The following is a 17,259-nucleotide window of genomic DNA, read 5'->3' on the forward strand; positions in this document are numbered from 1 at the left end:
CTGGAGGATGAAGGGCTGGCTGAGTCCTGGACTGTAGGGCCTAGAGAAGAGAGAATAGGGTGAGGGGCTGGGTGTCAGGACTCCTGGGTTCCATGCCCTGCTCTGTCACTGCCGAACTAGCCAGCCCAATTCTCCATGTACTCATCTATTTGCTCCCCTTGCCCCTTGGATCATCCCCCCCCACCAGCAGGGGGCGCTGCTGGGCTTCCCTTCTCCCCGTCTACCCAACAGGGGGCACTACTCTACTCCCCTCACCGCCTCCCACAGCAGGAGGGCGGAGCCCGACGCTGAGAGACACACTGTGATTGGCGAGCAGGCCCCGGCGGAGCTGCGCTTGGATGAGAGCGATGCTGTGATTGGTGCGTGGTGCTGGGGTGGGGTGGAAGCCCTGGCAAGGGTTCCCCCCTTCTTGTGGATTGGGGGGGGGGGGGCTTTGCTTCACCTCCCCCTGGGGACCCGGCCGCTTTGTGCTTACTTTTTTGTGTGGGGGTGTGTTTGCCCGGTTCCCGCGGGCTAGGGACTCCTGGCCAATCAGCGTGCAACACTGATAGCTGTTGCCAGGCAGATTATGGTAATGAGGTCCGGGCGGCCGCCCCCCCTCCTGCTCTGCAGCTACCATTGTGAGGTGAGGACAGGTGGGGGGGTTTGGGGCGGCGGCGGGCCCTGCGGCGGCGGCCGGGGCGCGGCACCCACATGGGACCCCCTCAGGTAACGCGATGGGACGGTCCGGGAGGGGACTCTGGCCCAGGGGCACCGCAGATACATGCAAGGGGTTTGGGCTTGTTGTTTTAGTCGCACCCAAGATGGCGCCGGAGCCGGCGGCTCCTTAGCGCTGGGGCCGGGACAAACCGTTCGCTCCCGCGGGTGGGGGGGAGTAGGGCGCTGTCATTCCCCCCCCTCGCAGGAGAGGTACAGTCCGCTTCTCCCCCCCCTCCCCGATCGGGATCCCCCACCCGTCCCGGACAGGGGGGTAAGGGGCAGCCCCCACCCGCGTTTCCCCCCTCCCGGATGGTACAGTCCGGACCCCGGCACCTCATTAATGGGGGGGGGGTGTCGGAGCCATTTTACTCCCCTCACAACACGCCGGGCATTTTGCCCCCGTATGGCCCGTTCATCTTCCCCTGCCCCCGTGGTTGGATCATTCCCCCTCCCCTCGGCTTCGGTCTTCTTCCTCTCCCAGCTCTTGCGGCGCAAACTCTCTGCCTCTTCCCCCCTCCCAGTCCCAGAGTGGTTGGGGCTGAGTGACCGTTGCGTGCCAGGCCAGCCATGGGGGCTGTTGCACCTCCCGCTTTGTCGGGGGGGGACAGTACTCTGTGCGGTGGAGAGGTCCTTGTTCTGATTGGCCACAGGCTTCGCACCCCTATCTCCCTTTGCGCCTGGGGGGGGATCGCGCCCCCTCCTCTGATTGGCTGGTGTTGGGGTCGTTTTGTGTGTATGTTGGGGAGACCGTTAGGCTCTAGGGCGGGGGAGAGGTTCTGTCCCCCAATCTGATTGGCTGGGGTGTGTCTTGTCCCCCTTCTCTGACTGGGGGGGAGAGGAGTGGGGGAGACCGTTGGGCTGCTGGAGCCCAATTCTATTGGTGGGGCTGTTTTTCTGCCCAGTGCAGCCCCCCCCCGCCCGTGATCGGTTGTCAGGGGCTGGCTTGGCTGGTCCCTTGGCCTGGTGTGTTGGGGACTGAGGCCCACTGGGTTCCTCCCCACTCCCAGCAGGAGGCAGGGGGTTGCCCAGGATGCAGATTGAGGGAAGAAGCCGGGGAGTGGTACTTGTGGGTGTTTGGGAGGTGTAACGGATGGCGCCTCCCCATATCAAAATGAGAATGAGTTGCAAGGCAGCAACCTTTGCAGGACCCAAAATTGTCTTTGGGGTACAGGAAAGTTTCAGTATTTCTCCATTTAAGCAATAGCCATCCTAGAAATCCTATGCCAGGGCTATCTTACAGTGACTACTTATCCCAGCAATTTTGGGACTGTGCTGGTTTTTGTTGGGTGTGATCCTTCCTCCCTAGCTCATGGGACACTATGGGGCCTTAAATCACTGGAGGGTGGCTGCTGAAATGTGCGTATATTGAGATGCTGACAGTTTGGGATCTCGGTCATAGAGCCAGCTTCTGTCTTCCAAATCTTATGAGAAGTTTAAAATAGCATGATACTTTAATCTAGAGATTTAGCAAAAAGATGGAAACATTACTAGAGGAAAGGAGAAAGAAATACAGAATTGGAGCAATTGGGAGATAAAACTTTGGGATGAGTGTGGTGAGCAAGAGGAGGAATACAACACAATGACAAATGTAGGCTGGGGCAAACCCGAACAGTATTCTAGTGTTGATATGTTTCTGTCACCTCCCTTTATGGAAATCTAAGACTGCTTTGTACCTGGATGTTCTGGACATGTCTGCTTGTGGCACATGTACTTTGACAGGGGCCCTTATTGCTTTGATCTTTTTCAGTTTCTGAGGCCTCTACATTTTTTTTTCCCCATGAGGTAGCTTTATTTTACTACTACACATATTGCTTATATGACACTGTATGGATATGTTGCTATTTTCCAAACAATTTAACAGGCAAGGGCCCTGATTCAAATTGCTTAGAATCTAAGGCTGTCTACACTACAGCTTATGTCGGCAGAACTTAAGTCACTGAGGGGTGTGAACCCCCTGAGCGACGTAAGTTACACCTACATAAGCGCCAGTGTGGATAGCGCTATGTCATCAGGAGAGCTTCTCCTGCCAACATAGCTTCTGCTGGTTGCTGAGGTGATTTAATTAGGTCACCAGGAAAGCTCTTTTCTGTCAGCATAGAGCGTCTTCACCAGACGGACTCTTGCAGCACTGTACAGGTAGACATGCCCTAAGTCTGAGCAGTTTGATGTGTGGGAGATCAGTCTTAGTACTAGAAGGCAAAGCAGTATCTTAGTGAGATTAGAACAAAAAATCTTTTTGAAAGAAGGAAGTTTGAAGGAGACTGTACCAAATTTAGTGGGCAGCATAAAGACTAGAAGGCCAAGAATGGGAGAAAGACAAAGGGAGTAGTTAGAGAAGTTGATGTGTAGCAGCTTAGCCAACATGAGGATGAAATGAGGACACAGATTTAGGTAGGAGTTTGATGAAGTTGTTGTAGTCCAGTCAAAAAGACTAGCACTGTTTCTTTGAGAGACAGATCTGGATGCAAATTACAGTCAGGAGTTTGTAAAAGGACTCACATTTCTCTGAGTAGAAGATTCCTGTTATAATTTGCAACCCATGGTCAGTTGGTATGATTGCTTTTTGAAAAAATTCCAGCGTCAGGATGTTACACTGTCCTGGGATTCATTCAGAATGCTTGATTTTTTTGTTATACTCCATGGTTAAAATAAATAGATTTTTAGCAGCTAAATTTAATAAACTGCGGGAAACAATTTAGGAACATAATAATGAGATTTTAGGTGATCAGCTAATATGATGATGGATGTGATATAAGAACCTAGAGAGATCCATTCCACACAATTTGAGTAAAGATTTGTTTGTGTTTGGCCAAATTATTCTCTCTATTATATGGTTAAATAAATGGCAACCATTACTCCTGTCCTGGAAATAAATAGACTTTTGTGTCCTAGCTGTAAGTGTGATTTCCATCTCTAGTCAACCGGTGAAGTATAAATCTTGTGGTCATACATTGGCTGATTACAAACATCCAACCAGAATGCACTGGAGCCAGAGTTCCTTGAAATAAATATGTTTTTGATGAGTGAAAAAAGAAGTCATGACTCAGTAGTCAGTGAGGTTAAATATATTGCACCTTCCAGCCCTCATGCCATGAGAGCAAATTCTCCCAAAGGCTCTCAGGAAATTTACTGACTTACCTCCCATGTGTGCTGGGATAATTAAGTTAAGTGTAGGATACAGCTTTTTTGCAGACACATGTGTTGCTACTTTTGAGCATAATAAACCATTTTGATATTAAAAGCTGGATGACAATTCACAGCATAATTTAGTATAAAACCCACCTTGCATGATGGTCTTGCTGTCCTTGTATATGATTAGTGGTGAAAGAAAGTATTCAATGCTCAGCACCAATAGCATTCAGCTAATAGCCATTGCTGTTTTTGCTGTAAGGAACCTCAGTCATCATGCAAACCTCTTCTGTAGCCTTGAGTAAATCAAAGCAACCCTTTTATGCACCAGTATTGTAAAGGGATTCTCATTTGAGATATTGCCATGGCTTTATGACTCTCTGAGCCGAGAGGTGGACCATTACACTTGCATAGCTCCAGTTTTCTCCCCTCTTTATCCTATCAGAGCAGGGGCAAAAAAGAATGCTTGGAAACCCCTTGATGTTGGTTTCTCTGTGGGATCTCCCAAGCTGGTCTCAGCAGGGGTACCGCTGTAACTCCAAGGGTCCTGCTGCAGAATCTGTCCTCTCTATTTGTCAGTCTTCTGCATATTCTCACTGTTGAGGAAAGGTGCCCTTTCCCCAACAGCAGGAATATAAAAGGCCACACCCTTGAAATACAGATACTGTTAAGTATTTTGTGTGTGTGTGTCTACTTCAGGAACCCCTATACCAAAAATCCCCATGGAAGAAGAACCAAAATATATTGAGCCCAGCTATTCCCAGGAGAAAAATGCTACGTCCAGCCACGGTTTCCAGGTAGGCGACTCTGATCTGAGACTGCCTACACTACAGCTTATGTCGGTATAACTTCTGTCGCTCAGGGGGGTAAATAAATCACCCTCCAACCAACATAAGTTACACCAACATAAGCGCCGGTGTGGACAACACTGTTGGTGGGAGAGCTTCTCCCACTGACATAGCTTCTGTCGCTCGTGGGGGCTGGAGTCATTAAGTCAACAGGAGAGCTTAGAGTGCTACATTAGAGAGCTGTGCCACTGTAAATTCTCTAGTGTAGCCGTGCCCTGAGTCTCCTCATAAGGAAATGAAAGAAATCACTCTCCTTCTTTGCTTCCCTGAAAAAAAAGTGGAGAAAGAATTACTGTGGTGGCCAGAAGACGCTGGTATGGTGGAAGCTGTTGTTGGATGCCATCAAGCAGGTGTTTGATTTATAGAGCAGGGCTTCTCAACCTTTTTCTTGCTGCGGCCCCCCTCAATATGCTATAAAAATGCCAGGGCCCGGCAGGGGGTGGGGGGGGCCTTGGGCATAGGCATAGTATTACTTCTATGGGGGCGGGGGGGGGAAGAGTCAAGGGCTGGTGGGGCTCGAGCCAACTCCACAAAGCAGAGTCCAGGGAGGGAGCACCACCTCCATCCCCTGACTCACTCCAGAGGCCACCCAGCCTGTCTGGGCTGTAGGGGGATGCAAGCAAAAATATAACTCCAAGCGTGGGCTCAGTTCAGAAAGTTTGAAAACCGCTCAGGGTGCAGGGAGAGGGTAGCTAGGGGCTGTGTGAAGTGAGGGGAATAGCTCAGGGTGCAGGGAAGGGGATAGCTAGGGCTGTGTGCGGGCAGGGGTGTAGCTTAGGATACAGGGAAGGGGATAGCTAGGGGCTGGGGGGGGCTTCCAGTGCAGCTCCTGGCTTCAGTGGGGAGGGAGGCGCTAGGGTTCTTGGCGGAGGCGCTAGGGTTCCTGGCTTCAGCCATCCACTGCTCCTGGCTTGGGGGGGCGGGCTGCCGGCTTCAGCCCCGCGCGGCTCCCAGCTGAGCGGGGAAGGGGCTGCCGGCTTCAGCTCCATGCTGCTCCTGGCTGGGGCTGGGGGGCCGCCGGCTTCAGCGCTGGGGCTCAGGGGAGCTGGGTTTCAGAAACAGGGTTCCACAGCCCCCCTGAAAGGGCTCGTGAACCCCCAGTTGAGAACCACTGCTATAGACAATCACAGATCTGGTTAAAGTCATGGGTGTGCTAAACACCCTTCTTTCTGGTTGGCTGGAAGGAGCAGTTAAATGTTCCTTCATGAAGTGAGATAACTGAAAACTATAGAAGCTTCTGACCAAGGGAGTAGACTGCATGACAAGGCTTGTGAAAAAACTAACCCTGGGAGAGTAAGAGGGTTTCCCTGGGACTGGTTGTAAATGCAGGGGCTAGAAGATTGTTTTGACAGGCTCTGTGTGTGAGATGCAGAAAGCCACAGAGAAGCAGTCATGAGCGTGCCCCCGAAAAGGATCAGAGAGACAGCTCCTTGGGCACAGAACTGACTGGAGGAGCAGATTTGGAAATAGGAGCAAGGAAACTGCCGGCTGTTTTTTGTTTCTACTGTATTCAGGGATGGAAGACTTTGTGTATATTCTTTGTAAATAAATAGGATTGAACCAAAGAATGTACCTGAGTGTATAATCAGTTTCTCTCCCTAATGGAAACAACGCTGGTATTGGCTAACCATACAGACCAAACAGGCAACACTATCTGTGCCCAAAAAAATGGGAAGCGAATGTCCCGTGCTCAAACACCATAAGAATTTTTGTAATGTAAGAACCTAAATACACCTCTACTCCGATATAATGTGACCCGATATAACACGAATTCGGATATAACCCGGTAAAGCAGTGCTCTGGGGCGGGGGGCGGAGCTGCGCACTCTGGTGGATCAAAGCAAGTTCGATATAACGCGGTTTCACCTATAACGCGGTAAGATTTTTTGGCTCCCGCGGACAGAGTTATATCGGGGTAGAGGTGTAGAAGAGAAAAGAAATGGAATCATATGACAGGAGGAAAGCTCTTTGGAGAGCCTCTCAAGAAAGCAGTTATATAGGCAGTGGACTAGGAGAAGATGCCTTTTCCCTCCAAGCAGATGAAAATATATACATAATTTCATAGGAATAAGCCCTACTTTCGGAACTTCTCTGCCTCCGTATTCATTGGATCAGAAAACAGATACTTACCATAAGATCACCTTGGAACTGACTCAGAATCAACTTCTTTCAGAGCACTTTGCTGTAACAAGAGCTCAGCATGATTCACCTCAGCACCTTGCCTGCCTAAAGATCTGTGTCCCCTGGGGAAGACTCCTCAACTTTGCAAATCCTGGGGCTTCTGCTTTGAACAGGTAGTAAGGAGTATGCAACAGAATTTCCTAGCACCCTCCCTCCTTTCAATCTCTTCATAATCAATGCTTCCCTCTTCTCACTTTGTTCATTTTTCCCAAGAACTCCAGATTCAGGAAGTTAGTTCAGGCTGGAGTAGTAGAAGTTGTTCCAAGGGAAGAGAGTACCAGGAAGTCAACTCTTCCATCTTGGTTCTGAAACAATTTGGTGGAGTTAGGAATTCTGGATTTATATCTCTTCTCCAGAATTTCTGAGTCATCCCCAGTTCAATTTCATTGTTCCCCAATCAATAATATGCTTAATTTACTGGACTGAGAAGCACAGGGTCAAAGCAGTTCATCCTAAATAGAATTGATGAGATCCACATCAGTGGATACCAGTCATTTCAGCTGGGGAGCCCATTCAAACAATGTTAATGCAGGGGCATTGGTCAACTCTTGCAACATCAGCTTTCCAGAACTAAGTTATGTCGTTAGCTCTCATAAGGTAAAATTATCACCATGTCCTCATTATAGCTAATACTATGACCATGGCCTACGCTAGCCAGTTAGGGGACACCAAACCTTTTCTTCGTATGAGAAAGTGATGTCCTTTCTCAGGTATTCAGAGATAAACATAGCTTCTCTGAAAGCCTTTGATACTGAAAGGGAACTCTTTGCCGCTGTCTTCTGGCTCAGTCGGAAGTGAGTGGATTCATCATAATGGAGTTTTCAAACCTTCCTTCTCAAGAAGTTAGGAAATCCCAGTAATAACACCATGCAGGGAAAAACAGTGCTTTGGCTAGACCCATAGTTCGTGCATTTTCTGAGGCTGCTAGCAAGAGTGCAAGCTGTGGTTTTGGTGATATGGATACTTGTCCACCGGAACTTGGACTGAGAATCCCATTAAAGCCAATTGCAAAACTCCCATTGACTTCAGTGGGGCTGGATTTCACCTCCCATTCATAACTCACTTCACAGTGATCTGATACTACAGAGGCTGATGTAGCCTTCTGATTCAATGAGTGCACTGGAGGGTGGGGAGCTGGGGGGATAAGAGAGGGCCCAGGCCTGTGGGGTTGCTGCCCTCCCTGTGGAGATGGGGGGCTCTGCCCTGCGTGCAGCTGGGGGTCTGCTTCCAGTTCCATCTCTCCCTGAGCTCCAGACCCACTGCTGATGGGAGCGGTATCCCCAAATCTGCACCTACCGCCGGGCTCTTGCCCTGGTAGGTTGACTTGGGCCCGGCATAGGGTGACCAGACAGCAAGTATGAAAAATCAGGACAGCGGGTGGGGGGAGGGGGTAATAGGAGCCTATATAAGAAAAAGACCCCAAAATTGGGACTGTCCCTATAAAATTGGGACATCTGGTCACCCTAGCCCAGCATGATGATGCCAGTGGTAGTGATAGTGGGATCTGGTACAAGCAAGTTGCTCCCTGCACTACCTATGGCAGGCGCCAAACCTGATTGGTGCTGAAACTGCGAATGTCAGGTAGCAACTCCACTCACTCAAATTTGGCCTGGTCGTCCCTCCGTCACACTAGGACAAACTGACCCTTTGTTGGTGGGGTGGCCAGGCTGCTTTTGAGTGAATGGCATTGCAACCTGGCACAAGGAGTTCACTATGCCACTGTCTCAAATTTGGCCCGGCAGCGCCTCCATTGTGATGGGGGGACAGCTAGGCCAAACTTGAGATGGAGGTCCTATGCAAATGCACTGAGTGCACATTGGTTGATGTGGGCCTGATTTCTGTAAGTGCAATTGTATCTGTTGACCTCGACTAGAGCTGCCCTGGGATGCTAATAAGTTAGTCGCTACTGACATAAACTGGATTAAATCTTGTGGTCTAGAAATGAAGAACACTGTTCTCTCCTGCCAGCATCTGAAGCCTTCCAAGTGTTTAGAAGGGCCTCTGTGTGTGTGTGTGTGTGTGTGTTTGTTTTTTAATTCTTAATTTGTTTAAAGACATTTTCTGTTATGAAAAATATTTACCAAGTAGAAACATATCAGTTTTCATATAAATGACAGACATTGCTGCTGGAATTCACTCTGAGATGAGGTCACACTGGTATTATGACTACAAAAGTAGAGGGTATTTATTATTCTGTATATGTTATAAAGGTGCCACTGTCCCTGTGCAAATGACTTTCTTAGCTGAACAGTTATTTTCTGCAAGTAAAAGGTTAGACCTCTGTTATTCAGAGAATAAATTAAGGAGACAAATTAATAATTTTACATTTGTAAAATTTAGTAACCAGTATACTAAACTGCTCCTGTCCCTGACGCTGCAGTAACAGAAATACTAAGTGACAGATTATTTGTCATTCTCTAATTCAAAATCCATCATATCAATAAATGGTTGAGCTGCCTTATTTTCTAGTGAACATTTCTCAGATTAAGGGCATGCTGAGATCAGTACCTGAATCAATGTAACTGCAGCTGCTTGTGTATCAGGAGCTCCTTAAAACTGTCTGCTTAGTGCAGTGTCTATACAGGAGATACTGCCTGTTTTCCTCTTCCTGTAACTTCACCTCAGTCACCATTAAAACAGACTGTGTATTTTCTACACAGTGGACATTGAGGGATCTTTGTTTATTGCGTCAAAAAAGGAACACTTTTTGGTTTCATTGTGATCCAGGACTTTCTGTCCAACCACTAAAAGGTCCCTTCATACTAATATTTTTAGTCTTTCATATGTGCTATCCTAAAATCCTTCCTTCTCTGCCTTTTATAATGTAAAGTAATATCAAATAAACAATTTAAGCAAGCAGATCTCAACCTTTTACCACTTGGGACCCAGAAACTAGCCATGGCATCTTGCTGTGACCAACCCAAATCCTACAGTTTTTGTGGACCTGTCCTTGGATTCATGGCAAGAAATTATGGCTGGTGTATGGGTCCTGATGCAGGTGGGGCTATTGCTGGGTAGCATGCAGAGGGACAAGTGCTTTATGATGAGGGTATTAATTGATGGTGTTGGGCGGTGGTATGGACTGGGATGAGATTGAGGGGGATTGGTGCTGTTAGGGAGGATAGTGGTTGGATGGGGAACTGGCGAAGAAGGCTGGGTGGGGGTAGCTTGTGCTGGGGTTAGCAGGGCCCATGAGGGGGTTGATGCTGGGTGCGGAGTTGTGGATGAGGTGCGTCTGTCTATGCCCAGTGCTTAGCCGTGGGCCATGCCACTTCCGATTCCCCCACAGTTGAATGCTGTGAAGGTGAGAGCTGCACACAAATTGGTTAGGGGAGGGGGCCGAACAGGGAGAAGGCGGGGGCAGCCACAGAAGGGGAGGGGAGGAGGAAGAGGGAGGGAATTGCTCCTTCCCTTCCTTGTCCTTGCTCCTGCTGTGTCCTATTACCCCTAGTTTCTTTTATCCTTGTAACGGGTGGTGTGGGTCAAGCCCCTTCACTTGAGAATTCCTGAATTAAGCTCATTATTTTGTACGTTTCCAGTTTTCCAAATCGCTGTTGAGGTGCACACCTGCATTTGGTCTTGCCCCAACCTTCCCTCCGATTTTGGGGAATCTCGATGGAATAATATATTATTTTGTGAGCCAACATTGATGAGATTTTGGAAAGGTCAAAGAGGAGGCAAGTGCTGGAAGAGAAGAGGGACAGAGTCTGTGAGGATGGCAGGAGTCCCCAGAGGATTTTAACAAAAGTAGGGCAATTTAAACTGTATCCTGAAATGAATGAGGAGCCAGTGGAGTTGTTTGAAGAGTTTGCTGAGGGGGTTGCACTTTATAGATTTGAGAAGACAGGCAGCTGCATTCTACATGTGTTGGCATCTGGAGGACTGGACCTAGGGATGACATAGAGGATGGAGTTAAAGAGCTAGGTGTTATTATTACAGGAGATTAAACCATGGATGAGATTAAATGATCATTTAAATAGATCTTGCAAGAGAATGCTCAGAGGAATCCGGGTGCATGCACCCAAGGCAATATTGTGTTGAATTTAAATAGCTAATTTCCTAATAATAAAGGGAAATGTGTGGGTTTCGCCTCACACCATATCCTGCTGTGTTGTTTATGCTGCATTCTATTGGTATCCTGTTTCTTTCACACTCGAGGATGATGATATGATGTATTTATATCTATTATCATTGCAGCCCTTGTGTCATCACCTGATTCCATACTGAGTGAGGCATGCCTGCTATTTTGACGAGGAAAATGCTCTCTTCATGGGCGCTGTAAATGGTTTAGCATATTGCACATTGGCATACTGATTAACGTGGTGCTTATGGTCTATATATGTCTCAGGGATGCTATAGAAATGCAAGTAATTGAGTTACATCAGGTTCATATTGTATCTGCATGCATCCCTTCTGACACAGCAGAATCTCCCATATTTGCACTGATATGCCTATATTTTTAAGGTGTCAAACTTCTACACGTGGTGTGAAAAAGCCCCCAAAATATTTGGAAAGAGAAATGTATACATGTAGAAAATGATCCATAGACAGGTAGCACGGATAGAGAGAAGAGAGCATTCTCTCATTATGCCAGATGTTTGGGTATCCCAGACAAAGGACAAGGCCCGTGCACCCAGCCCTGAAAACTATGACCCTTACCCACTGCACTCAGCACCCGGCATTATAGCCATCCTGAAGTGCAGCACTCATTGCACAGAACTCCAGACAAGGCTGAGTATGATAACAGGACATACGCAAATCTGTGATTATACAGTTCCCCACCCCCTTGCCCTTTCTGTTTCCCAAGCAGTTGTGTTTCTTTTCAATAAATGCATTTTCTTTTCAATAAATGGATTTTTTGGCTTTGAAAACATTCTTTATTATTGCATAAAGTAAAAGACACCTTAGCCCAGGAAAGCAACAGGCACTGCAAGTCAGTGTAGCAAACACAGATTCCTACTAACATTGGAACCACTGCACTTCACTCCCGTGCAGGGCACCAGACATTACTGGTGGCTTTCAGCCTCAAATTGCTCCCTCAAGGCATCCCTAATCCTTGCAGCCCTCGCTGGGCCCCTCTAATAGCCCTGCTCTCTGGCTGTTCAGATTCAGCCTCCAGGTGTTGAACCTCCGAGTTCCATGCCTGAGTGAATCTTTCACCCTTCCCTTCACAAATGTTATGGAGGATACAGCACGCAGATATAACCGCAGGGATGTTGTCATCGGCCAGGTCCAGCTTCCCATATAGAGAGCGCCAGCGGCCCTTTAAACGGCCAAAAGCACACTCCACAGTCATTCTGCACCAGCTCAACCTGTTGTTGAATTGCTCCTTGCTGCTGTCACGGCTCCCTGTGTAGGGTTTCATGAGCTACGGCATTAAAGGGTAAGTGGGATGTCCAAGAATCACAATGGGCATTTCGACTTCCCCTAGGGTGATCTTCTCGTCTGGGAAAAAAGTCCCGGCTTGCAGCTTCCTGAACAGGCCAGTGTTCCGAAAGATGCATGAATCATGCACCTTTCCGGGCCAGCCTGCGTTAATGTCCATGAAACTCCCACGGTGATCCACAAGCGCCTGGAGAACCATAGAGAAATACCCCTTCCGATTAATGTACTCGGAGGCTAGCTGGGCTGGTGCCAGAATTGGAATAAGCCTCCCATCTACCGCCCCTCCGCAGTTGGGGAAACCCATTTGTGCAAAGCCAGCCACAATGTCGTGCACGTTACCCAGAGTCACAGTTCTTCTGAGCAGGATAAGATTAATGGCCCTGCAAAATTGCATCAACATGATTCCATCAGTCGACTTTGCCACTCCAAACTGGTTAGCGACCGATCGGTAGCTGTCTGGAGTTGCCAGCTTCCAGATTGCAATAGCCATCCGCTTCTCCACCGGCAGGGCAGCTCTCAATCTCGTGTCCTTGCGCCAAAGGGTGGGGACGAGCTCCTCACACAGTCCCATGAAAGTGGCTTTTCTCATCCGAAAGTTCTGCAGCCACTGCTCGTCATCCCAGACTTGCAGGACAATGTGATCCCACCATTCAGTGCTTGTTTCCCGAGGCCAAAAGCGGCGTTCCATGGTGGTGAGCATGTCCGTGAATGCCATAAGCAATCTCGTGTCGTATGTGTTACTGGAGTAGATATCATTGTCGGAGTCCTCACTGTCAGTTTGGATCTTAACGAGTAACTCGACTGCCAAACGTGATGTGCTGACGAGATTCGTCAGAGTATTCCTCCATTCCTGCAGACCGAAAGGGAAGACAGAGCGCGCAGTACAAAAAATGCTGAAAGATGGCGCCAAATGTGGATGGAAGCACCGGGATTGATGGGATGTGAACTGATGCATCACGAGGCGTTGGGACAGGACCCAGAATGCCCCACATCCCCTATCCCCTTCCCACAAGCCACAGCTCCAGAATGGGAAGAGGTGCTCTGTGGGATAGCTGCCCATAATGCACCGCTCCCAGTGCCTCTACAAGTATCGCAAATGTGGCCATGCCAGTGCGCTTGCAGCTGTCAGTGTGGACTGACTGCAGCGCTTTTCTTACTGCGCTCTACGAAGGCTGGTTTAACTCAAAGCGCTCTACATTTGCAAGTGTAGCCATACCCTGAATGTAGACCAAACTTCCACTCTTCCTGAGATTTGGCTTTATCAGTAACTCACAGAGCCACAGCAAAAAATTAAACCAAACCCAATGCTTTCTCCCTAAGCTTGGCTGTTCCTAGTGTTCCCCTGCAATGATTATATTATAAAGTTCAGTTTTGGGGCCAAAGAATCATTCCAACCTCCTTTATATTCAACATAGAAGAGCTATTCCTACCACCATGAGTCAGCAGGAATGAATCAGCATCTGCCTTCAAGATTCCAATACCTGTTTAAAGGGTGAGTCAGTCAAAAAACTCTGCCACCCTGTTACACCATCTGTTAATTGATTATATTCATGCTTTCCACTTAATTCAGTGCTTGGTTTACTTGATCAGATCCTTAGTAACCAAATCTCTCTCTCTGTCGCTCTCTCATGTATATGTAAATAGAATAAATAAACCAAACAATAAAACCTTCAGCATTTATTTTGATCCATTTTGATTGTTTTAGGCAGGTAGTTATTGGATAATTGATTAAAGAACTGGCTATGCAATTACTGCTATTCAGTTAATACTGATGGCCAAAAGCTTAGAATAAATTGATAGAAAAGGAACGCAAGAAAGATTGTTATGATATTATGATAAATACAGCTAAACGCTGTCTTGTTCAGACTTTGTTATTAATATTATGAACACTGACATGCGCTACACAATCCGTTATATACACCCTGGTGATCATATGGCTAAGAAAATCAGTGAAGTATTTCAGTTAAAGTGACAGAAAGGATTAGATAAGAATAAGAAGAAAGTCTTAAAATAATACTTACCTACATTACAAAGCACTTTGAGGTGTTTGGATGAAAGATGCTATAGAAGGTCAAAATACTCTGTATTATTATTTATTATAGTTAATCCTTTCTTTAGCACCTTATAATATAGCCTCTTGGATAGCAGTGTTAGATGATTCTCAGCCCTGACCATTGTTCAGTGCAGCCAATAGTGTTTTTTCCTTACTAGTAAGATCCCTGGCGAAAGCATCACTCATTGATATGGCATTGCATTTTTTCTTACTTCTTCTGCTCTTTGCCCAGTTTTTAGGATTGAGTACTATGTGGGGTGTATATATACCATCACTCATGAATGTAACATTTCTGTTTTCTTTTCCCCGGAGTCTAAGGCATGAGTGTATATGAAGTCACATGACATATCCTACTTTGGTTGAGCAACATATGCATGTGAGATATTTCTTAGCATGAGGGAGTCAGTGGGAGGCTGTTACCAGTGATGATAGCATGACATACTGTCTAATAAAGCACAAAAACCTCTTTCCCTCGTTTGCTGTTTTTCAGTGTGGAGATAGTGTTAATTTTTCCATCACTCCACGGGATGACGTTATAGTAAAGCTTTCCTGAATTATTGCTTTGTGCATTCTAGGGAAAGCCTGTGTAGGATGTATGTGCTCCTGCAAGGCTACTTCGTTGTTCGTGAGATTAACAGCAGGCAGAAAATGCCTGCTTTTTTCCCCCTTTTCTTTTACTAGCTTGTCAGTGATGAACCGAATGCCAGAATTTATGGGAATAAATCATGACTGTAATAATTTGACTTTAAAATGTAAATCAGTGATAGCATCAGTGAGGGACCTTCTGCTTTCTTCCTGGTGCACAGGCAGGTGCTGGCATCAGATCAGCCCAACTAGACAGCCAGTATAAAATAAAGTTAATTGGACTTGCTGAAAAATCAAATGGACTCAGCCTCATGCTAATTCCTAAGTCTATGATTTAATATGACATTGGAGACGAAGGACTGGGAAGGTGCTGAATGACTGACTAAACCAATCAGCAGAGCTGTAAATTACACTTCTGAGATTCCCAATGGCAGCTTGAGAGGCTCCGATAAAATCGCAAGGGGTGAATAAAACCTACCATGGAAGCAATTTGTCAAAGTTTCCAGGCTCACATCGATTAGAATTTAAGCTTCATTGTTCTTCTCTCTCGCTGTTTAAAAAAATGTCTCGTTTAATAGTATCTGAAATGCCAGCTGCACATGGAGAGTTGCCTCTAAACTCATGATTGGTTTAGTGTTGCACTAAAAATTAAACAAAAACATTGAGAAAACAGTGGCTGCCTCTGAACATAATGATTATTTTTGTGAAAGACTGAGGTTCAATTCCCAGCACTGTCTCTTGATCCCTAGGCCACTAGAGGCTGAGAAAGTTGTAGACGGAACATCCTGTTGCCAGGAAGAAACAAACCCTTTCTGACCAGTGCAGGAGCAGCAGTGATGGGCTTCAAAAGGAATCCAGTCTAACCCTAAGCTCATGGATGATCAGTGTAATGTGATGACCTTGAGGGAAGGGAAATGGATCTTTTTTAAACTCCTCTCTGCTCTGCAATAATTATCACATTCAGTGCTGCAGGATGGATCTGTTTCTCCCAGGCCTCCTAAGGAGCTCTGCCATTTGCAGTTGTTGACCTGTTTCCTCATCTACTGTGGATAGAAAATACTGTACAGCAGGATTTGGGAAAGAGAACTGAGAAAAAATATGTTCATAAAATTAAGACTTCTGTCATAGAAGCACATCCCTGCATGTGGTAGATAGTAACACCTTTCAGCTGCCTTTCTGTTACAATGGAAATTGATTGCAATGTACTCGGCTATTTAATATCTTGGGTCTCTTTTCTGTCATTATAGCCATGTTACAGAAGATCACCTTGTCTTGTGTGAGTAGAGACATAGCGAACAGATGAATCTATTCAGCCAAGCACTGCTCCTGTAAATAGCTGTCACCATGGAGCACCACAGCAGGGACGAGATGGACTCGAAAGAGGAAAGTCCACAGGTGTGGTCTGAATCTGCTGAGCAGGAACAGAATACTGCTCAGGTGACTAGCAGCTCCTAGTACTTTCTCTGATTATTTCTTAGAGTCAAGGATTGAGTTGGGCTTGCTTGCAGCAGGTCAACAAGCTCATACTTTTTGTCCGGAGCCTGCCATCTTGTGCTCCAGAAGCTAAGCTTGAGAAGAAATCGAAGCCTAGCCACTATGTTTGCAAAGTAAAGCTTGAGCAATTGAACTGAGTGTAAACCAATGCTGTGAAGTTTGTCTGAGTTTGAAACAATAGCTCTGAGAGATATTAACTATCCCTATTCATTTTGAGGGGTGTGATTTCTGGAGCCTACCAATGGTCATTTAAATGTCAACATTGTCCACAATTTCACTGCTAGTATAAGCACACAGCGCCGGGGAACGACAATCATAAGAAGCTTTGCACAATCTGCTGGTAGTGGCATCAGAAATGGACATAGCTGGGCTTGGAAGCTTGGGAAAGTACCACAATTTCTTTCTTTCTAATCGGACCTCTGGTTAAAGTGTTGTGGTAGTGCAGGAGGAGGTGATGCCAAAAGGAAATATGTAATTTTCAGTGACCACTACAGCCAAATCCTTCTTTTATGTGTAAGAATTCATTGAATTAGTCCAACTGATGTCAGTAGGATTAGTCACATGACTAACACAAGACCATAATACATATGTAGTAGATTCCTACTGCCATTTTTTCGTTGTAAGCATAACAGAAAGTCACATCACACATCCACTTTGCTTTAATTTTCTAGCACCAATGTGGATTAGTTCAAAGCATTACTGTCAAAAGTAATATCATATATACAGAATTTTTTTTTTAAACCGTGGTTATTATTGGGCCTTAGGTTTATAAAAATCTCATTTACTTTAAATTGCTTCTGTTTCACTCTTTGTATTTCACTCAGTTTGGACAGCAAAACCAAGATTCATTAGTTTCACATTAGTTTCAAATCAGTTTCATGTTTAC

The 17,259-nt window shown here is 46.4% G+C and overlaps 1 protein-coding gene across 1 annotated transcript in view; it reads left to right on the forward strand.

Annotated features, from left to right (window-relative positions):
- Positions 1-571: 571 nt before the first annotated feature.
- PRDM10 (PR/SET domain 10) overlaps positions 572-17,259 on the forward strand; it is a gene marked incomplete at its 3' end in the record, with an annotated part of 75,067 nt that continues 58,379 nt past the window's right edge. Inside the window, 2 exon segments of the mRNA XM_034754894.1 lie at positions 572-708; positions 16,127-16,316. Of these exon segments, the coding sequence (XP_034610785.1) occupies positions 16,224-16,316 (93 nt within the window).

Source organism: Trachemys scripta, chromosome 21 (assembly GCF_013100865.1).
Source record: "Trachemys scripta elegans isolate TJP31775 chromosome 21, CAS_Tse_1.0, whole genome shotgun sequence".
NCBI classification, from domain to species: domain Eukaryota; kingdom Metazoa; phylum Chordata; order Testudines; family Emydidae; genus Trachemys; species Trachemys scripta.